The 24,590-nt window shown below is 42.0% G+C and overlaps 1 protein-coding gene across 2 annotated transcripts in view; it reads right to left on the reverse strand.

The window, feature by feature from the left end:
• The window catches only part of CTTN (cortactin), a 211,206-nt gene that overhangs the window by 43,729 nt on the left and 142,887 nt on the right, over positions 1–24,590 (reverse strand). For both annotated transcript variants that reach the window (XM_086959558.1, XM_086959559.1), the window contains 3 exons: positions 10,473–10,583; positions 4,477–4,532; positions 3,690–3,759 (listed from right to left, as the gene is read on the reverse strand). In XM_086959558.1, the coding sequence (XP_086815684.1) occupies positions 3,690–3,759; positions 4,477–4,532; positions 10,473–10,583 (237 nt within the window). The remainder of the gene's footprint in view (positions 1–3,689; positions 3,760–4,476; positions 4,533–10,472; positions 10,584–24,590) is intronic.

Raw genomic sequence — 24,590 nt, forward strand, 5'->3', positions numbered from 1 at the left:
CTCATAAATAGTCCCACTGATGAGGTATGAACCCTACTCCCGACAGGTCAAACAACTTTGGTAGGGGAGGTGTTTCTATTACTCTGGCAGGATATTAATTTAGGCTGTTCAAGAACTAGATCAACTTCAAAGATACCTACCATCTCATAGGGCAATGCTGGCCGACACTTGGGCAGAGTCCTTCATTTTCCCCCAAGGAACCAATCCCAGTGAGCGAGGAGCTGCCCCAAAACTGGTTTGAATAGACTACAGAGGAGGAGTTACTCACTTCCCTGGACACTTGCTGGCACTATTTAATAATTTTTTTCAATAAAAAATTCATATCTCCGTTTCCCTTATTGGATTTTTGACACCATTATGTCATTTTGTTTATTGAATTATTCTTGGTTTATAAATCGGAATAGAATTTTTGATGTGTTTTCAACTTTAACTGGATTAGTATTTGTAAATGCTTTCTACATTTTCTAAAGTTAAGCCTATCTGCTCTTTGCCATAGCTATCAGAGGTTGAGCTCAGATTTAAATTACTAAAATCTATACTGGATCCAACATGAATAGTCACTGTTATTTGTGGTGTACTACCATCCCCTCCAACTAACAATCATATAAGTATACTTTGGCTTTACTGTAGTATAAATGATATAGAAATAAACAACAAATAAGTATATTTTGGCTTTTAACACAAAAGCGGCTAATGCCCTCTACTGTCTGGGCTAGGCATCTTGGAGGCTTTTAGATTCTCTGGAGAAAGCGGAATTAGGATTATTCAAATAGAAGTTTTAGCCAAAAACTATTGTGATATTTAATGGTGCCTTCACTCTTTTGCCACCTCTACAAGGAAAATGTTACTTACCTGTAAACATAGGTTCATGCTGTGCAGTAGATTCACACGCACTGCATACACCTGCCATCTAGTGTTGAGTTCAGGATTCCGCTTGCCTCCTCCCTTTGTCCACAATGCGCATGTTCATGGACTCGAACCTAGATTGTTTTTGTTTTGCTCTGCCGGTGAAAAGATAAATGTGGAGTGGATATGTGCTGGGCGCATTCTTAGTTAATATGCATCCAGTTCAGACCTCTAGCCTGCTTCTGGGGAGGACGATATGGTAATGTGAGAGTACAGAACTAAACGCTACAGACAGATGTTTACAGGGTATGTAACATTTTCTGTTAGTGGTGTGTGTACTGTAGATACACATGCCTTACGTCAACTGTAAAGCGGTTTCCTCCTTGCACTGGTTACGGTTGTAGATGATGCAGACCGTTCTTAATACAGTTCAGCCAACCATAGGTCACTGATGAGCTAATATGTCCACACGGTAATGATATGTGAAACCATGTTGTTATGCCTAAGAGGTAGCTCCATAAATATTAGCTAATGGAATGTCACCCCCAAAAGCCCTGGTTGATCCCTTTTTATGCGTAGCGTGTTCCCTGGGAGGCATGGGAAGTACACATTTAAGCCTTTCCATAACATGTTTGGAAGCACTTACTCCACCTTGTAATCAGCCTGACCTATACAGGGTTTGCAAAGGAAACAAACGCGGATTAGGCTTTTGAAATGGTGTAGTATGGTCAATGGAATACATAGGCGCCAATTTAACATCCGAAGCATGGAACGCCCTTTCCACTGTAGAATCAGGTTGTAGAAAGTACATGAGCAGATGAATTGTCCCATTGAAATGAAACGGTGATGCAACCTTGGGTTGGAACTATGGATTTGTTTTAAGGACTAGACTGTCACAGTGAACTTGTATAAATGACTCTAGAATAGAAGTGACTTGCAACTCTCTGATGCACCCGAGCGAAGTACTAGCCACATGAAAAGGTACTTTCCAGGAAAGGAGCTTCAAGTCACAGGTGAAAAGGTAAAAAGTGTACAAATTTAAGACTGGAGAACCACACTGAGGTCAGACAGGTGTTATATTTGGGGGTATAACTCTGAGAAGCTCCATGCTTAGCTACATCATGACAAATAATAAGATGTGTACCTACTCTTGCACATTTCTATTGGCACAGTAGCCAATAGAATGGATAGATGTGTAAAGTAGCCCACCCCCACTCCCCCATGTTAAAAGGTCGGAAATGATCTGGAACTCTACCTTTAAAGGGGTCTAACGTGCTTGTAAATGTAGACATAAACAGTTTCTCCATTTGGTTGCCTAGCATACATGAGTAGTAGGACTACGTCCCTTACTCAAGATGGGAAAGCAAATTCTCTGGAACATGAAAGTACCCCAACTCTAAGACCTGAGGTGCCAGACATCTAGCTTGAATGTCACGAGTCTGGATGCCTGATTCACCAGTGAGAAGGTCAGGCCTGATTGATCTCATTTTAATTTCACGGGGACTTTTTCCTCTTTTTGAGATATACACAAAACACTATTTTCACCTTTTTGTTCTGGACTCAACAATTTTCTTTTTAGACGAGATAGCTACCTATGATGAGAAACGTGGGCACAACTGTTGAGAACCAACCAGAAAGCAATAATGGTGTAGCGCACGTAAGGTGCTATCTCTCCTGTTCAGAATGCTTTTTGGGTTTTTTGTTGGATATACCCCCATTTAAGTGGGGGGTATATTGTGAACACAGTGACTGACAACCTCAAAGAGTTATTAGAAGAGCTATAATGTTTTGGACTATAAGGATTTGGGACAATACACAAGAAAGAAAACAAGGGTTTTGATGCGGCATATAAACTAAATACCCATTATCAATCCTAAATATGATAAAAGGTCAAGCCCATACTGATCAGGTCTTCTTGTTGTTAATGCATTGCTTCCCAGGATAATTTTGCCAACTACATAATCACCAGAGAACATAGGACACCATTAGAAATGGCTTCATTTTCTTTAACAGGAGCTACAGGAAACCGCCAGTGATCCAGGAAGCAGATGCAGGTGTGTTGAGGGGCTACCAGAACAGCACGGTCATAACAGCCATGTTTGCGCACTGTAAGCCACTATGAGATGTAGCTGTACAAGAAAGCATTTTTGGCAGAAGGATCCTTTAGTGCCATTTCAGTCCTCATCAGGTAATAAACACATAGCTGAGTAGTTAAGCAAACCGGTTATGTACAGAGAGGGAAAATGCCAGGAAGAGACATAAAAGTGTGCTGCATGCGCCACTTTGGGTGCCTTTTACCTGCCACAGCAACTTTCTACAGTACTCCATCAGTTGAGAAAGACGATTATCTGTTTTTAGGATTCAGTTCTCATTCTCAAAAATAACTCAGCAAAAAAACATTATGCCCTATGCACAGATTTTACATCTATATTTCAAAAGCCTACCCTGGAGACTCCCCCGCTCATCGGACGTCTCTATTGGAACTGCTTTGGCGTCATCAGTTACTGCTCCCTAATGTACAATCATTTCCAATGGATGCAAGGTTTTTGCCCAACAAAACCCACCATCAACCAAGGCACAACAGGAAACATCTGATGAGGTGAGCATTATCGCATGTACTTCTTTGCCACCACTCCTATGGGTTCCTCACCAATGACTTACAGAAAGGTGGTTATTTCAAGAATGCCAACCTTGGTAACTAGATAACATGTGATGCACTCATTTATGTACAGTAAGGACATTCAGCATCTGTAAGGCATCTGCATGATAACTGCAATTATCAATAAAACTGAAATTCCGTGGTAAAGCTTTTAAACAATTGGTCGATTGAAAATACCACTTACCAGCCTCTACAGGCCGGGTTTTCTGATATGCTGAGGAAGGTTTTTCGATGTCTTCAAAACTTAGCGCATTCTAATAAGAAACAAATACGGTGTTACCAGTGTACAGCAGTTCAAAAAGGTAATGAATTATTCTTTCAAGGTCATCAAAGAAATTCTTATGTTATCTTGAAGAATCCCTTCATACATTAGAAGTATAGCTAAGAACCTTTACAATTAGGAAAACTGTGCAGTTTTGCTCTCTTCGAGGCTATGTGGCCCATCCTATAAAAGTAAGTAAATTTACTTCATAGGTCTATTCAGTAGGATATTACCCTCTCAGCTAAAGTGGCAGGAGCATCACAATTTACAAATTAGAATCTGTAGTAATTGGGGTTAGAAACCAAAGCATTTCAGGATACGGTTTGGCACAAAACTAACGACTTAGCAGTCGTATAAAAATACATCATATTGCCACAATTGGGTGGAAGTTGGCTTAAACATTAAGCGCTTCCAAATAAAATTACAGGAGGTGGGATAGCTTCACATCGGACGTCTCTAAATAAATCTATAAAGAATTAACACAACTTTCATAACATATTCGGGGATGTGTTTTAAAGGTAGTCTTTCCTACTTCAATAAATATCTGTTCTATGGTTACATCTTTATGACACGTATAACAACATTCAAAATTAGCAACCTTGTTTTGAAAATAACAAGCAACTCATACAGTCGACTAGCACGCTATTATCAATGGTACTAAAAGGTAGAGCTTAAAAGCACACTGGGAAAGAGTTACCAGCCTCCTCACCTTGTCCATTCGATCTTTCTGTACACCAAACTTCCCGCCAAAGCCTTTGGAGTGATCTATTTTTAGGCAGAAAAAGAGGAATGGTATTTAGAGTCTAAGAAGTGTATGATGTGTAAAATAATAAAACTATCACCAAGTAAACTGTGTTCGATAAAAAAAAGCCTCATTTTAAACTAGGCGTAAATGACGACATCAATTAAAACTAGATTAGAATATACATGTATGTATGTATGTATGTTTGTATATGTATATAGTGGTGCAACAGTGACTTTAGTTATTACCCGGCCACACTTCCTATTGATACATTCTTCTGGATTGCTAATGACGCTATACTATTTGACAAATCTCTATGAGCCCTAATAATTAAAGATGTATCTAATAAACAAATATACCTAAATAAAAATATATTTATATAAATATACCTAATAAATCTGTATCTGTCCAAAAACAAATCTGAACAGCCCTAGCAAAAGTGTGGTAGGTCTGTTACGCCAAGTTCTGAGCGGATACGTCCATGAGGGGAATAAAGTTAAGGTGAGATTGGTAAAAGTTCAAATTTCCCACTCATGCCATAGGAAATGTGTCTTTCTGCTAAAGCAAACACTGGAAGGAGAGTAGAACTTCACTGACCAAACACTTTTGAAAAGTTGGTGTAAATCTGTTCAGCAGTTTGACATACTTGTTTTGGAAAAAAGTGCCTTGTGTGAATCGAAGAATTAAATTTAGGTATATCTCAGCCTTTGAACTTGTATGCTGGAAACTAGTCCGTTCTTTGAATCACATTTAAATTCTTCAAGAACGCGATCAGCTGATGAATGCCTTGAATATATTTTTCCTTCAGCTTGAAACTAAGGAATTCAGTGTTATGAAAACAATTCCGCAGAGATACACAGAAGGAGTTTCTACACACCAGAAGGAAGATCAGAGACATGTGGAAAAATTAATAAAATCAGTTCGAAATGCACTTACCATATGGTGATTCCATTATTTGTGTAATTTCTGCAAGCATGCAGCCTTATTTTACTCAGAAACAACCACAGTTTTACCAAATTCACAAGATTCACCGAATATGTGATTTTAGAAAATCAATTTTTTAAATAAAATAAACGCTAAAGCCATCAAGAGTTTGGTTTAATGCAGTCTTTGTGTAGGAAACGTAAGTGTGAAAGGAGTTCAGGGGCCGGCAACAGGCTGGTGGCAAATTCCTGCTCTCCATGCCCCAAAACCATTTGCAGCGCATAACAGGTACACACCAAGTGAATGCAGTACACGTAAAAAATAAAAAAAAGTAGTAATAATAAGAATTCAGAAATTCAATGAGAAAAGCAAAAAAGTCATGGTTGAGGGAACGCAACCCTGAAAAAGCCCTAATATTTGCCAACAATTTCTAGAATACACAACAAAGAATTCAACTATTGGCAGGTAGCCTTTTCTTTTCTTTTTCATACACCTGCGGCACGGTGGGGGAGGGGCATCAGGAATGGAGTGTGTTCTGTGTTTAATGTAAAAGTGGGAGGGTTTCAGGTTTTAATTCACTGAAACATGCTAAACATTAAATGGTTAGATTTTTCCATAGAGGGAAAATAAATGGATAGCTGTCCACTACATTTCTAATCATCTATCCACACAGGAAGTGACATCACTGGATTTCTAACAGCGAACTCTAAAAGAAAGAGCCAAGCAAGAGAACTTAATTTACTATCATCCAATTGCACATCATCCATCAGGACATCACATCCTGCCTTTTCCGCACTTCAATCAATTATTCAGGGTGCCCCCATCAAAGGGCATTGCCTGTTTGGGAATCTTAAGGGCAGACACAGGCAAGGTTATTGCAAAATTTGAGCCAGGAAGAGCCATGGTAAGAAACCTGTGTTCCAGTAAAAAGTACAAGAAAAGAAAATCACTTGCGTAACCAACACACCATACCACCAATCCCTACAAATCACATCCAGTTTTTGCTAACCCACTCACAAAGCATTTGCACAATACACAGACCCAATATTGCACACATTGCATTCACTACCACAAACCCCCAACCTAGAGAGGAGACAATTTTAGGATAAAAGAGGAGCCTACTTTCTTCCATTAAGCAGACACCGTCTTAGGGGGGCATGAGAGTATCAATTTAACATTTTTATATTTTTGCTTCACTCATTTTTTAACTGTTCCGTAGACTGAATCTAAATGACCTAGGTGGTGGTACAGAAAGCAGTGGATTTTGGATGGTGGTGGGGTATCATTTAAGCAGGTGCCTTCAAACCAAAACCAATAAATAACTATATGAATTAAACATGTGTAGGTGTGGGTTTGAATTAGATACACAATGTATTTGAAGGCCTGAAGTGGGCAGAAAGTGTTTCATATATTGAAGTGGCTGTTTGCGGTTGGAACCCGTCTACCTACGCTTCCGCAAACAGCTTAAAACTTTGCTGTTTCCCAAATAAGTTCTCCCCCCCTCCCTCCTCGGCCTATTCAAGTTCTTACAGCGCGGGGATGCCTCCGGGTCACCTGGCGCTTTACAAATCGTTAAATAAATAAATATAAAGGTACTCTCTAATATACAAGTAATATATCAACAGCCATCAACATATTAGTGAGAATTGACCTGGAGTATTTTCACAATACACTTGCATCTAAGAATAGATAAGCTACCCAAAGCAAGGGCTGCATAGGAGGAGCGACCAGTTCCCAGCAGAGGCTTCGATCACAGAACTCAGGGCACACATTTGGCGCAATAAACACAGATGTGTCTCTTCAGCACACAGTTTTGTAATCATGTAAAATACTCAAGCTTCCCCATGAAATCGTATTCAACGCTATGCACATACTGCGCTTCACTAGTGTGAGGTAGCCACACCGCGGTGCGCTTTAGCAGACAAACTGCATGAATTCCATTGCCAGTCAGTCAGTCTGTTGAAGATACAGCACCATTTTTGATTTTTGTCTTTTTTTATTCTAGGTCTCCTCATCCCAAACTCTTGACCAGGTCTCATTTCACTAACCTATGTGTCCAGCTGCACTTGGAATGGATGGTCTTCATACACACAATACTTGGTTTATCGTTGCTGAAGATACCAATCATTTCCGCTTTGCAATTACTTCTAGGCACATAACTTTCTGCAGACTAGTACTTGTAGAACTGCATGCGTCACAATACAGAACCTGCGTTACCTCGTTCTCGCAGAAGTGGTGAGAAGTCATCAGTAACGCTGGATTACATCAGAGGTCCACAGTGAGGTCAGCTGCTCACGTTTGAAGTAACCAATAGACTTTTATCCATCAAGATAACATGGTCGGATATGACACTACTTTGTGTTCTTTATTTAGTAGATGGATAAGTGTGTGTGTAAACCATTCCATCAGCACCATCTACACTGATTTGTTTTTGTGAATACTTCCCATTCTAATGATGAATAACGGCTCATCGATTTTAAACAGATTTGCGGAAAAGGCATCCACACCTGGTTTGTGCAAACAATGCCTTCCTAGTAAGAGTCTTCATATATTCATAATTTATTATGGACTAAACCATTGAACAATATGAATTAAAAGAGGGGGTGGGCGCTAGTGAAAGAGCAGTCTTACATTCTACAGTTTAGTAGTAAATTGGATGCGTTATAAGTACGCGCGTTCTACATTTGGGAGCTAGATTGGCTACTTTTTGACATAGTACAATATTCAGGAGATTTTCTATGCAATGGGGCGGTAAGACAACACCCAAGTGCATCTGAATGCAAGTGTACTGTAAAAATGTACAGAATAAATATTGTATCCTGTAGAAGCTTCTCGATCAAGGACTCTTGCATCAAAAGTCAACAAAAGGCAGATTCCAGTTACATTCATACAGGGACAGAATTTGTATCCACTTCTGATGGGGATTGATGGTCAAGATAATGAAGGGGATTAAGCAGATGTTGCAGAGTGTGGAATGGAAAGGAATATTACACCAGTTGCACTAATTCGTTCAATTGCTGGCTACTACCAATTAGTGGCAAAGGCACCCAAAAAAACAATATTTGGGCACCATGTTAAGAGTTGGAAGCAAGGAAACATGCTTGTAAGTACACAAGAAAAGAACAAACCATTCTGAACTCGGGGGTCAGATTCATGCTCAACTTCCCACATAGAAAAACTCACATCACAACAACCCTCAGGAAGCTCCATGGCCTCCCAATAAGCAAACCCACTAATTTCAAACTCCTTACACACACATTCAAGGCACCACACAACTTAGGCACCTCCTATCTGAACAGTCGCTTCTCTTTCCACCAGACACCTCTGCTCCACGGGACTCCTACTCGCAACCATCCCATACATACACAGAACCAGATCAGGAGGACAGGTGCTCTCTTACATCATTCCTAAAGCATGGACCGGCCCCACACACCACATCAGATGCCCTCCTTCTTGAATTCTACAAGAAGCGGAAGACCTGGATTTTAAATTAACCAACTTACCACAGACAGGTCTAGAAACGCACATCTGCTCAGCACCAGGATACCTTTGTGGGTGATAATGCGTTTTACAAATCTACATAGCATATGTATATACATATGCATGCCTATGCTGGGTGAGGCTCACTTAGAGGACGAGAAGCACCGTGGCAGAACTTCTGGTGGAAACATGGGTAGAGGATGTAGGGTGGTGGCTGGTACCACCCTTCAAGGGCAATGCAATACCATGGGTGGTTGCACTCTAGAGAGATGCTGCTTAAAGAAATGGTGTCACCTGCTTGCAAACGTGGATAATGAACAGAGCCTATTGAATCTGGACTGCCATTGATTCCACATCCTTTTGGGCATCAGTATCATGCCTCACAACTTGTCTTTCTTTCCTGCAAGTCCTATGAGCTCAACAACACGTCGAGATCTTGATCTCCATGTCCGGTGAGGGCCAGACTGCACGGTCATACAGACGTTGCAGGAGATTAACAATGTAATCCAATGGAAGCGCAAGTTGAGTAATCAGAAGATTGCACAGTGTAGTTTACCTGGATACTGCACTGGGGCATTTCAAAATGTTATGTTTTACCTCATCTATCTGCTTTATTTGTTTGTATAAGTAACCTCTTTGTTTGTATGGATAACCTCTATGTATGTAAAGCGCTCTGATACCCGCAAGGGTCTTGTTCGCGCTCTATAAAACTTTCAAAATAAATTAAATTAATAAATAAATGCATTAGGTGATGCGGGCTGCTGAATGAAAGATGCACCTAAGCTGTTTACGTTGATGTCAGATGCTGGTGAGCAGAGGATTGGCTCCATCAAAATGAGATAGGAAATTAGCGGTCCATTGGTTCGGAATGCTGCTACTGGAAGGAAGGGTCCACTCCCGGGATCAGGGCCAATTGAGGCCAAGTCATTTCTCTCCAGTGTGATGTGAGCTCAGAAGCTGAGATTCGTAGTGTTGGTTACCTGCTTGTTGAGATTCTGGTCATTCTGAGAGGTAGATTTAGTGAATTTTGCCAGGTCCTGGCTGTAATGCTCAATGAGCTGAACCAACTCTATCATTAACGGGAGACATCGTTTACGACGCATCCATTTCAACGTGGTACTATTACATCGTGGTTTTCCCTACGCAAGTCGTTAGATCGACTTGCACTAGATGGCGCTGTAGACTAAGGAATAGTGTAAATTACTGTTTCCAACACCTTCCCTACTGTATGTAGACTGGAGTTGGAATAGTTATTACACTATTCCTAAGTCCAGCACCCCTCCAGAGCAAGTCGATGTAACAACTTGCGTTGGGAAAACTGCGATCTAACTGCGATCTAACAGACGGCATTGAAATGGCCCTCGTATCGTCATGCATACCGTACTTCTCTCCTATAAAAAGTAAAGATTGTGATACAAAGCTTAAAAATAAAAACAAATGTCCCAATGTAAGTTGTAATTTGAGTTACCAACAATATAGAAGAAACAGTAACTGACCTATGAATTCTAGTCTATTTTACATGTGTGCTAGTCCTAGGATTTGTAGGAAATAAAGAATACCTTTTTGGGACTCGTGCAGCTGCACTTTCTCTTGGTGATCCCATCCAAGGGCACACTTGTCTTGTCGGTCTGTTTGCACGCCAAACTTTCCTCCAAACCCTTTCACATAGTCTACACACACAAAAAATCCACAAGTCATTAATGGAAAAGCGTTTGACAAAAGGTACTTTTTGGACTGTGAAATCTTTTGTGAAATGGTGTAGTGTTTGGATCTACAATATTCATAGGTCAGGTGAAAAGAAGGCAAAAAGGAACAGAAACAGGGCATGCATATTAACCCACAACCACTGAAACCACACACCACAAAACAGGGTCACAGTAACTGCAGCGGATGACAGTCACGGTGACCGTTTCATAACAAAAGGTTGAGTTTACACAATGAAGGTAGTCACAGGCTTCCGATAACTTTAGTTCTCTAAAAAGGAAATCTATATTCAGTAAGTAAACCTACCTGCAAGAAATCATGATACCGTACTTGAAACAAGGAGCGCAAGTATCCTGGGATTGTAATCCTCCGCCACAGCGATCAAGAAATTTTTTTGTGCAGACTCCTTTCTAAAGTAAGCGATGTCCACCCTTAGGTCAAATCTAAAGGTTTTGACTACCTATAGGAAGGACTTCAACTAAAGACAATATGCCTTTGATACGGGAAAGTTTAAATTGCTACTATAGGTAGGATCGCTGTCTCCTACACTTTCGTTTAAGTCAAAGTGTCTACATATTACCTTAGAGACAAGTTCAGAATACTCCGTGGCAAAGATCAGGTCCATGTTTTACAACATATAGCGATATGTGGGATTCAACAGGCACAGAAATAAAGTGATCCGAGTTTACAGACCGGCAAGGGCCAGAGCAGGTCTGTACGCCTTCACTACCTAGAAGGTACTTTCATTGTAGGCACTTCTGATCAGCTCAAGTTGGAGATGAGAACCCTGCAATCAAAGATCCTTAAAGCTATATCTCATGGCATTGGCACCAGTTGCCAGCGACTGTCTGACTGCTGGGTTCTCGTTCAGAGCATAACAAGAGGCCATTGTCTTAAAGTATATCAAATATTTTTAGGGCTTCCCAAGGACTCCATATTAGTGGTCTGGGAGGGTCTATATGATGGGGGTGGCTCGAAATATGATGTGGTTCTTGTTTTGTCGTTAGATGCAGGGTGTTTTCTTTACAACAGCGTTTCTTTTGACTGCTGTGGAACCCCGACTTAACCAATACTGGAACCAGAGGTCCTCACCCTATCATTATTGGAATCCGGGGACTCGCAAGGTCATTACTGGAATCCAGAGACCACGACTTAAGCATTTTTGATTTAAAATACAAAACAATACACACAAAAAAACAGACACAAACATCCATCAAACAAATACAGAAATAATGAAATACTTAAATACACAAACAACTATTTTTTTTAAATATAAATTTTAGTAGGAAGGTTGGAAATTTTCTAAATTAGATTGAGCCTATGCATCGCCCAAACTACATTCTGTTTGTTGTACTTACTCTGCTTGCACGAATCAAGGATAGGAACTTAATTACCAATTGGAAATTGCTTCAGATTTACAGAACGTTTTAACATTTTCAATTGTACATTCTGTTACTTAATTATACACACACTATTAATCGGTTATGATTTTATGTTCTAACCAGTCTATGACAAGCTGAGAAGGCTTCGCAGACCCCCAGTGGTCCCCAGACCACAGGTTAAGAAATACTGTGTTAGAACATTTCCCGTTTCAATTTAGTGTCTTAGCCCACATTTAAGGCTTCGGCACAGTTTGTCACAGTTGATATTTACATACCCAGGATATGACCTGTGGCTTTTCTGAAGTCTCAAATCGCAGCTTTTAAATTTTAAAGTCACAAACCTTCAGCTAATCGTTTGGTTTTATGGTGTTTTAGAGACATGAATCAATACTCCTGCAGGGGACTTTTCCCTTTTGACACTGCTTTATTTCCGGGGACACCCAGACATAGATCTGTTTGCCACACACCAAAACGCAAAATGTCCAAACTTCGCATGCAGGTATCCACACCCATTGTCCAAAGGAAATGCGATATGGATGAATTTGTCAGACAAATTTGCTTACGCTTTTCCGCCTCCCCAACTCATTCTGTTAGTGGTGCGTAAACTCAGAAGACATTCCCTCACAATGATCCTAGTTGCTTCAACATGGGCAAGGCAACCATGTTTCACAACTCTATTGAAACTATCAGTAGTACCACAAAAAAACTGCACCTCTCACCCAAACTTCTTACTCAGGACCATGGAGACACCCAGATCCCAATCAGCTCAACGTTGTGATCTGGCACCTGAAATCTTAAGAGTTTGGCTACCTTAATCTCCATTCAGACTGTATGAAAGTTATTAAAGAGGCAAGACACCCTACAACAAGAGCATGTTTTACGGCAAAATGGAAGCAATTCGACATTTACTGCACGCACAACATCAACCCACTAGATGCTTCCATTTAGCAACAGTGTCTGGTTTAGGAGCTTTCCCTGGCTCCGAGACGTTTGGTGCGGATTGTTTCGGCTCCGGATGGTTCTGTTTGGGAGGCTTCGTTATGGAAGGCTTTTCCTTAGATGGTTTCGGCTCAGAGGTCTTCGGTGCGGAGAGGCTTTTTGGCGGTTTCGGTGCCGAATGTTTTTTCTGTGCCGACGGAGGGGTGGCTGGCTGGTGTCGGAAGGCTTGTCCTTGTGCTTCAGAGCCGGGCCCGGAGGCGAGGCACTCCTAGTTTTTGTTCGGTGTAGACCTAGGCCCGGAGGCGACGGTGTCACTGGAGCCTTTGGTATGAGCTTGGGCGGGGCAGGGGTCTCGGTACTCACGGTCCGCTGAGCTGGGGTGACTGAGGCTACGACGTCGGAGTCATCTGCTTCTGAGAGCGAGACTAGTTCTTCCTGTTCTGGTTCAGTAGGCCTGTATGGCCTGGATGGAAGATGTCCGGAATGGAGCCATGGGGCCGAGCTAGACAATCCTGTATGGTTTTCTTGGACTTGAAGGATAGACAAGCCTCACAATGGTCCTCTCTATGTTCTGGGGAGAGGCACAGATTACATACGGAGTGGATGTCCGAGTGTGGGAATTTAGCACCACACTAGGTAAATTTCTTAAAGGGAGTTCGTTCCATCGACGGACGTTGTTGCCGGCACGGGTAGTCTCAGAGGCCCGCGTCGAAGTACGCAAGCTTTGGTAGTTTTTTCGATAGTGGTCATCAAGAATGCGCGTTGATGGGTACCCGATCAAGACAATACGGTCTGTTTGCAGTGATTGCGTGTCGAAAGGGGGTTCGATAACGACACAGACCCGCAGCAAGTCACATCCAAACCCGATGGAGGAAAAAACAATCTAAAGATGGAATCGATGCCCATGCGCATTGTCGACCGAAGGAGGAGTCACCAACCTTGTGACTAAAAGACTTCTACGAAGACAAAAACATGCAGACATCAGAGCCCACCACCAGATGGCGATCTAATGCAAAAGTGTACAATCTGCAGCTCATAAGCCCCGTACAACCAGTTCCACTGTCTGGTATGCGGTTTTCACGTTCCATCTTTTGTCATAGCAAAGCAGAGACATTCAAATGGATCCCACACTACTTTGTGATTAATACTGTGAGCCAAACCGGAGGATAAACACCAGAAAACATCCACTCCAGCATTTGCAGAATCTTTTTGTCAATGTGTATATTAGTTCCAATGTATTTTCTTACACTGCTATGATCTTGCAGTTATTGCTTGCCCTGACTGCAGTGTAAACAGACCTCTTGATATTTTTCGACATATGCATCCAGTCATTATTTTTCAGCCTAGCAGCTGACAGATTGTTTACCAGATTCTAGAGGCTATCAAAAATACCTACTACAGCACAATCTTCACAAGTGAATTATCCTCAAACTGCATGCTTTCTGATAATCTCTACATTCACTAAATTCAGCATATAAAAACTAATCTTCAATCAAAACATAGGATGGTCACCGTTCCTTTTAATTGTGTATTTATCTTTCCTCTCTGACAAATGTCCCTCTCCTTCCCTTCCTTCCACTGCATACCTCCTCTCGGAGTGCAACCTACTCTGATGCATGTAGTTGCCTTATTCCCTATTACGGAATTTTGGCAAAATGGCCGCAACTCATTTTCAATATCACAATCTCTCCTCCTTTCTCTAAAACTCATACCAATGCAAACTAACAGTACCTAATGTTCTCTAACTCATCTATTTATTCCACCATCCAAGTGCATTAGCTCACACCCCCACTAACGATCCCAGCTAACCCCTATTAATTAAGATCACCATAAAGTAGCTGGAATGACTGTAGGGGATGTTTTGCTATGAATGCCTAGACTTATCCCAATAACTAACAGTAACCAACAACACTGGACTAACCACTAACCTTGGGTCCGGAGCAGCATGCTGGCTGCATAAGTCACTTCAATGCTTCTTCAGGCATAATAGGTCCCATATAAATGCAATTACAAATACATATATATTCCATTTCATAATCCACACAAACACATGATTGGCTCCATCTAATTCATGAAACACTGTACTGAAGGCCAGGTCTCCCTAGAAGAACATCATCCACAGTGGGATTATTTATCGGAAATAATGGACAGTGACTTTGTGGGATATATGGACCATCCCCCCAACCCACTTTGATTCCCACTCCAACTGCCCCTTTCACAGTGGTTCACTGCCACTTTTTGCCATCACTAAAAACACAGCTCTATTTTCAGCATGAGTTCTGCCTCTATTCCACAAGTACATAGTAAATGCTTCTTTTGGACAGAGCATAGTGCCTCCCACTCCCTGGGTCCATAAAGGCCACTAGGGGGCCACGCCACAGTTAAACGACTTCTGATATAGACAAACAACCTCTGTTTCAATTCCACAAGAGTCAAGAAGTCAAACTGCAAAGCAAGCCTTTTCTAGTGCAGCACTCAAAGACGAGAAACTTTCTATGGAAACAGTCTAGGCTAACAATATTCCTATTTCTATACTCCTTTGCAGGCTAATACGATTTCTCAGGATTTGTAGAGCACGGCTGCTTCACCTTTGAGGGTCTCAAGGTGCTGTGGTGCTTTTGCCTATACGTGTGATCTGTACATATATACAGTCGTCTATAGTGCAGTAGAACAGGCGATAATGCCTGTACCTATTGGTGTAGCATCTAGGTTTTGAGGTCCTTTCTGGACTGCTGGAGCGATGGTGAGGCTCGGAGAGGTTGAGCCAGGTCTTTGATGGTAAGTGGGAGAAGGAGTGGCCTCTGCTGTTCGTCCGGAAGATAAGTCGGGTGGCTGCTATGGAGAGGTATTTCGAGCGGAGTTTCTTGGTAGGTTACTGGACATTCTTTCGATTGTTGAGGTAGACCGGTCCTTCCTTAGTCACTGTTGGTTTAAAACTCTGTGGTCACTGCGTAGCACAGATCCAGTGAAGTTTGGTGCGCTACATACATACATATAAGGATTTTAACAAAAGGAATTTCTGCTGCCGGTCTGAAACACACAGACCATTGCAATTGTGAAACGTACGGTGCTGTGATTTTGCAGAAAAAGTACAGGAAAGACAAGAGTTCAGCTGGTGGAGTTTTGTCTCTGTGGATGTGGATATGGCACAGAGGTTAAATAACCTGACCCTTTTTATTTATCAGACCACTTCCTCCAGCTAACACCTAATAGGATAATGCACATCGCAGACATAATGCAAATGAGGCCCGTCCCCTTCAAATAGGTGTCCTATTCAGATGGGCATCCCATACAGATTGGCCACTAAAAAAATAAAATTACAGCCCTACCCTGTTCAACCTGTATATAACTCCTTTGGCGGTGATAGCGCAGGGCTTTGGTATTGTGGTAGAGTCCTACACCGACGATACCCAGCTGGTGATCTCCCCGTCTCAGGGACCAGACGTGGCAGCCTCACATCTCAGGGCATGCATGCAGGAGCTTGCCTCCTGGATGGCTAAGAACTGCCTGAAACTGAATGGCAATAAGACAGAGGTGCATTGTGGTAGGGGTGATCCGGCAGGTTGGACGTCGGCTTGGTGGCCTCAGAGTCTGGGCCCGACTCCTATACCATGCACCCAGGCAAAAAACCTTGGGGTCTGGCTGGACTCCACTCTTTCCTATGAAGTGCACACCAGACGTGTAGTGGGGAAATGTTTTGGAGTCCTCAAAAACCTACGCAAAACGCTGGATCTCCTCCCGATAGAGGCAAGGAAGTCGCTGGTGCACGCCCTTATCACTTCTCGCCTAGACTTTGGCAACATACTCTATCTTGGTGCCACCGCTAAATGCCTTGGTAGATCGCAGGTTATGCAGAATGCCGCTGCACGGCTGGTTCTTATGCAGCCGAGGAGGGCTGCCTCCAAAAGAGCCCTACATATCTTGCACTGGCTCCCAGTAAGGAAAAGAGTGATGTTGAAGGCACTAAGTACATGCCATCGCATCACTAAGGGCACTGGTCCCTCATATCTGAGGGATCTTGTCACCAGCTATGTGCCGGGTAGGTCGCCGAGATTGAGTGGGACTGGCCTGCTGAAAGTCCCGAAGGTGAAGAAGGCCAGAATGGGAGGTATAGCCTTCGGTTCTTGACAGCTCAGAACTGGAACAAACTCTCTTTAAAACTCCAGATGGAGACTTCTGAAGTTAAGTTTAGGAAGGCGCTTAAAACCTATCTGTTCTTAGGTTAGTCACGCGGACGCCTGGTAACGTAGACTGTGCTGCTACCTCCTCTCTCACTGTAGAGCAGGGACACGCCAAGATGGCATAACCATGCGCTTTACAGCATAATAATAGTTCACCTATGGGGCGCTGTTTCAAAAAGTATGTTATGGCTTTTAAATCCTACGTCATGATTGATGGACGTGTATAGGGATACAACGTCGATTGCAGCTAATAGGTACTCCGGTTGCCACTCAGTTTCCATTATAATTCTCAGGAAATCTTCAGTGCCTTTAATAAACGAACTCGGAGTGGGAACTATAGGTGCCAGAAAATAGTACCCGAGAAGTTGGAGACCGAGACGCCCACCAACCAGGACGTGGATGAAGACAGCTGGTGCAAGGACTGGTGGTGTCCGGTGGATGCGGGAGAACGGCCGTGACTCTAGGAAGAGTTGCGGCGGGGTCGGTGAGTGACATCAGCTCGAGGGAGTTTTGGGAAGTAGGTGGGAAAGGAGATTGGGAGGGATTTATTGTTTAGTGGTTTTTTTTGTTGTTTTACCTGTGCCGGCCGCGCATTGACTATTGCAGAAAAGGGTTGATACAGAATACTCGGACCACGCCTTGTTAGTGCTGTGTGGGCTGTGTGAAGATTAGGTTTACCCCTTGTAAATTGCAGGGCGCGCTGTTGAAACGCTCATATCCCCTTTCCATGACCCGTGAACTTTGAGCACTCTTTTTCCTCCTTCCTAGGCACAGTAAGACATTGCTCCCTTTTCCTGTTTTCCTAGTCTGGATCTATCTTTGCCTCGATATTCACCAGTTTCTGCCTTTCCGTCACTCCCCTACTTATTATCAAAAAACACCAAAAAGGTGTGGTGAAGGGAAGCTCAGTACTACATATTTTGTTACCCCAATTCTCACGGTTCCCTCATTTTATTCCCCCTTCTCTTATGAGCCACCGGGAAAACCTACCAAGTCCTGAAGCCAAGGAGAAAACCACCACAGAAGCCCTATCACCCTCCACCACATCCCCGGAGACATCCGAAGAAGAATAAAATACCAAGGAACCTTTACCAACCCCTGTCAACTCTTCATTTGTTTTCAATAAAACTTCATCCTTTAAACCACCACTACCGCCTCCAAGCCGGTTTATAAAACCCGCCCTCCTACAATAGTCAACATATGAGGCAATGTTTTCATAGAGTGAGTCACAGCTGGAAACTATCGGACGGGCAGGTGGTTTGTGCAGTCTTATGGATTTTTGGCAAGAAGTATATCGTTGGTGTTATTGGATGGGATATTGTTAAGAAGTCTCTCATCTTGACTCAATCCTGTGTCATGCCATTCAGATATTCACTTGTGTGCATCTCTTGTCATTTCAGCAATGGGGTTGGTTCTGGTTTTATCACTTAGCTGTCGGTTTGCCTCTTCAACATAGTCATTTTTATTTTGAATGACAATGTTACCGCCTTAGGTGAATTACAGCATACTAATATGTTATTGGACATGATGAAACTTTGACAAATAAAATTTCTCTTTTCAACAAGCATTTGTACTCTCAAAAATGTGGATGTGCTATGGGCGTTTCCTTCTCTCCAAGCTTTGCTAATATCACCATGGGTTGGTGGAAGAAACACAGCTTGGAGAAGAGAAAATGAATACACAACCGATGTCGTATTATGGTTGCGATTTATCGACGACCTCTTCCTGCTATGGAAGGGTCTGAAGCAAAAGCACAGAGTACATAGCAATTTTGAATCAGAATGAAGTTGGTCTCCAATTCACCTACAACATACAAAAGAAAGAAATTGACTTTTTGGACACTAAAGTATACATCAGGAAAACCTCAACGAACAGAGCTCTCCATGGCACAAGCTTTCATCCTCAAGCGGAGCATTCTGTATGGTGAATTTCTGCGTATGAAAAGAAACTGCTCTGAGCAAAGCGAAATGGAGAAAAAATTTGCAGAAACAAAAACCCATTTCGCTAAACGTGGATACAAAAACAGCGACATCATACGGGGTGAATCAAGAGCTAGATCAAGAACCAGAGCCGACACTAATTGTGAGGAATAAAGATGGAAGTAAAACAGAGGATGTTGACAAACCTCAACTAATTTTAACTTACTCCATAAAAAAACTTCAAAATTCAAAAAAACCCTGATGAAGTACTGGAGTGTGCTAAAAAAAGATCCGGACATCGGGTGTCTGATTGGAGAGAGACCGCTAATCTCCTATAGAAAGGCACCATCCCTCCAAGATACACTGGTCAATAGTCATTGTAAGAATGAAAAATCTGAAACTTGGCTGGAAAAAAGACAGAAGGGCATAACTAAATGCAAGATAGGCAAAAATCTTAAGACCATTAAAGACCAAAAAGGAAGAACGTTTGAAGTTCAAGACAAAATAACATGCGAATCTCAGTTTGTGGTCTATTTGATTGAATGTCACTGTGGCAAACAATATATCGGCTCGATCATATGTCCGCTAAAAAAAAGAGGATATTGGAACATATACGAGCGATCCAAAACAACGATCACAGTTATGCCATAGCCGAACATTTACAAAATCTGGCAAGATATCAAATACTCTGGACTTGCAATCATCAATGAATGTGAAAGAGGTGGTAACCGCATTCAAAATTGAGACGTCTGTAGTCCAAATTAATAATATGCTTCAAGACTAAAACACCGTGGGGACTAAACGGGGATGAAGAACTGCATGTCCACTTGTAAATAGGATACAGAAATCAGAAATGAACTATTAAAATATTTAAAACCATAATCTGTAATTGCATCAATTGTGACAAAGATAAATCTTATCTTGCCCCATTTATAAAAAGCTCCTGCTCTAGACTCACTACCTCTCCTACTTTTTTACTCACTTTTTTTCTATTTGTCTCTTTAACACATTATCGCCTCTTCTACTGCACTATAGACCACTGTATATATGTACATATCACACATATAGGCAAATGGATTAAAATTTGAGAAGTATAATACTTAAATTATACATCTATATTCTTTTTTAACTATTGGTATCCATTGTGCCTTACCTTCGTAGGAGTCCGTAATGAAACACCTTTATGTGATAGGGATTGCAGTCCTGGGCACTTAGCCGAAAATGGACACTCAGTTCAATATCATATAGTGAGCAACAATAATGATCACGTAATGGACACTTAGTCCAATACTATATAGTGAGAAACACCTATTACCAATGGTAATATCATGTACTAAGGGTAACCATACCAATGATTATCCCACATCTGTGCTCTCTATCGCTAGCTCCAAATGAACCACACTGGTAGCTAATTGACAATCTCACTGGAGGTAAAGTAATCCCAGACTCCTAAAATTGGAGTCACACATGGATAGGCTATAAAATAGCTGGCATCCATGTTGAAGTAACTACAAACCCCATAATGCATCATTAAAGGCAAAATGGTGACTGAATAAAAAAGCAAAATAAACCATGGACTTAGGTTCCTGATCACGGTAGCAAACATGTTGGTTCGAAATGCGTAGGTGGAAGAAGGAAACAGATCAAAATGAACTGAAACAACTTCAAGAAGAGTGCAGTGTCTTTTGTCAAAAGAAAATTGCTTTTGCAAGATTTTGCGAGCTTGTCCTGACTTGCCACCGGCACCAGCTTCAAGACGCTCCCCCCGTAAAGGATGCTTTGCTCAGAGAATATATACAGTTTCCCAGCCAATATACGAGGGGGAATCGCGAGAAACAACTGAGGCAGCTAGAGACTAAGTATATAGTAGAACTTGATACCAAAGCACCTAAAGGGTTAAACATAAGCGAAGATTTATAGAATTATCTGTAATATCCTTCTGATCACTATTACACCAAGTTCTATATCTCCTTTACCCATTATGAGAGGCACTGAATTGATTTAGAGTTACAACTTCCAAGGGATAAGCACTTTCTTTATACTAAAGACTGTTTTACTGACATGCGACCACACTGTTCAGTTCATTGCATTTTAGGTTAATTAAAGAGGTTCAGCATGTAAGTTTTTCGAGTCAGTAACTTTTGTAATTTTTATATGTGTATGATCATCTTTCCTCCTTGTATACGGAGACTGTATTATTGGAGGTCAATGTTAAACTATGCTGCCTTCTCTCAATGGTTGCTTTTTAACTTTTTTTACTGCACTTTTTTAATCCACTACTATTGCAATTGTTTTGACACAGGTGTATAGTTTTTAGAAAGTGTTTAGGCAATATTTTAACACAATGTGTATGCACTGTTGAAGCTCCCTTTATTCAGATAGTATCAACAATATTGATCCATTATAGCAGTATCAGGTTTGGGCCAACTGATAATCAAGTAACAGCAAAGTTTTTCTTCGTATTATTTCTGCAATAGGTTTTTTTTTTGCAGCTATTGAATTTTGTCCCCAATGTCCAATAAGTTGGAGGCTCTTGTTTTGCATCTGAGCAGTTATTTTGTGCATTTGAGCAGTTATTAGGTTTTGGCCAAAAGGTTTTTTGGGGTTGGCAGAACCTTGCTGCATTTGTGAAGTTATAATCATACCAAGGGCATCCCTCAAAGAACATTTAACATGTTCTTTTTTATCCAATCGCCAGGGGAAATTATAATGCAACGATCAATGTTGGTTGTAAGATGCCAAGGTGGATTTCTAAGCACAACAGCTGTTAATGACTAATCCCTGACTGCGTTTTACAATCACAAAGTACGTTTAGAGATAGGTAGATAGATAGATAGATAGATAGTATTGGTACATTTTATACATTTGTCCATGAAGAGAGACAAAATATCCGGACATAATGCATTTGTAGCGAATTCTGTATTCAGCATTGTGAGCCTTTTTCAGTAGTTTTTTTATACAGAGTATTTCCTCACTTTCCATTGTATCGGTAGTCACTATATCACATGGTCACTGCATTGCCTTTTTTAAACGTCATAACCATGCGGCGCTGTTATGTGAACAAGGCCACTTTGCTGGCCGAAACGAGTCATTTGTCCGACATTTTGCACGCTGTATATGGCTAAATAAGGAGTGGGATATGGAAAAATGGTCCAATCTTACCTTCTCTTTAGATTGCAGAGATGCACGCAGATTCTGGGCAATAGTTAGCTCAGGGTCAGGAGAGCCTAGATCGGCATTCGAATCCAATATTGAGGCAGGGTCTGGGAGCTTCATTTTAAGTCATTATACGCAGCAGTCGTAGGTGTAGAACATTCCCTGGTAAATACACCTAGACCAGGGGAAGGTACAGAGTTAGACTTCTCGGTTGAAGAAGTTTACACTGCCATAGGTAAGTTAGCAACGGGCAAGGCCCCTCGCCTTGACAGGCTTCCCGGTGATCTATTTGGAGATCAACCGTAGATTTGGGCCCCCTACCTTTGTGCCCTCTTAAACGCGATTTTGGGGGGCATGGATATACCGGGTACTTAGTTGAGAGCAGAGATTGTTCCAATCTTCAAGAAGGGTTCCCTTCTGCTCCCAACCAATTACAGGCCCATCAGCCTCATAGATCTCCCTCAAAAAATGTTTGCCCGACTAATCCTGGATCGATTACAAGAATGGATTGACGAGCACGACATCCTCAGCCCCTACCAGGCGGGATTTAGAAAAAAAACATCTATGGTGCATCCTATTTTATGCCTCCTAATGTTATTTTGGAAGACGGTAACGTTGGGGGGTGGCAGCCTCTATATTGTCTTCGTAGACCTTCGGTCCGCGTTTGACCTAGTACCTAGGGGCAAATTGTGGACGGTGCTCTAGGACATGGGAGTCCCGAATACAATTCTGGCCGCCCTGATGAGGCTACATACACAGAATTATGCTCAGGTTAGATGTGGTAGGGAAGGGGTGCTGTCGTCCCGGTTTCCGGTCGCCAGGGGGGGGTCAGGCAGGTGTGCGTCCTGGCACCAACCATATTTTGTCTTTATGTGAACGGTGTTGTAGCTCACCTGGACGCGGTTCCCAATAATGATGCACCAAGGCAGGCAGGAGGATGCCAGCGATAATGTTTGCTGATGACACCCTCCTGCTTTCCAAGTCCCCTATGGGGATTCAGCGAGTGTTGGATGGCTTTATCGACTTCTGTCGTTGTTGGGGACTGGAAATCAATGCTGATAAGACCAAATATATGATTTTCAGTCTCCCGGCACGCATTCGCCCAACACCGCTTCTTGGTAGTGTCAGACTGGAGAGGGTACAGACGTTCCAATACCTGGGGGTGACGATCAATGAAAATCTTTCTTGGGGTCCCAAACAGGTGAAAGCCCAACTTGAACTCTCCCAGTTAGCTGGTGGCATCCTTAAAATGGCAAATACATCCACTTTTAAACGAGTGAGCCCCGCTTTGGCGATCTACAAAGTTAAGGCAAGGGCATCTGCACCTCATGGTGGGGAACTCTGGGGGCACTGCTGCAACTCTGACATCGGCAAAGTGGAGAACAAGTTTATGAGGCAGTTACTTGCACTCCCCCTAAGCACTCCTCTCCTTCCATTGAGATTGGACTTAGGACTGAGTTTTATCCAGGATGAGCTGGCCTGAAACCCTTAATGCTTTGGCGCAGGATATGGATAACACCAGAACTGTGCAATTATAGGCACGAATTGAAGGGTGTGCTGAGCCATGCTAGCGCAGCTAAAATCCCCTGGCTTGTATTTGTGAAAAACGAACTAGGAAAAATGGGACTACTGGACCTCTGGTACGATCCAGAACAGGCATGCAGGGGGTTCTCCGGCGAAATACTTGCGAAATCTTTTATGGACTATAAACAGAATAAATGGTTGCAAGATTCTAAAGCTGGCTCCCTGACAATAACCTTTCTAACACTCAAACATTCTTTTGCCTTTGAGGAGTTTTTGAATGTTATCTACCCAGTAGGTGCAAGGAAGCTATACATTCAATGGAGGCATGGATCACTACTGTTAGGGGTATTTGTAGGCAAGTGGTCGTCTTCCATGAGCAAATCTTGCCCTGGGTGTGGTGCGTCCAAGGAGGACGAAATGCATATGCTCTTTTGCCCCGCCTATAGGAAAGCTAGAAAGTACTGGCTTGTACCCTTATGCAAGAACTTGGGTTTTGATAAATGCTCTGTAGCACCGAGAGTTCTTAAGACAGATAAATCACCACATATAGTTTTCGCACTTTCAAAATTCCTTTTAGCAATGTGGTCCAAAGGATCCTCTCGTACTACAGCGGCACCCAGGGGTGATTTTATACAGTGACTGTGTACATTTCATGACAAATTCATTTTAATCTAATTAATCTTATGCTTTTCATCTATACTGTTATTACTGTAATCTTTTATGACTGAAACATGTCAAAATAAAGATTTAATGAATGGATGCGAAATAATTATGTTACTGCAGCCGGCAGTAGCAGAAATAAATCAAGGAGTCAGTCTCTCTTTGTGGTGTCGGAACTCACCTGAGTGGTAACTGGAGATATATATAGATAT

The sequence above is a fragment of the Lissotriton vulgaris genome, chromosome 2_2, assembly GCF_964263255.1.
Source record: "Lissotriton vulgaris chromosome 2_2, aLisVul1.2, whole genome shotgun sequence".
Lineage (NCBI taxonomy): Eukaryota > Metazoa > Chordata > Amphibia > Caudata > Salamandridae > Lissotriton > Lissotriton vulgaris.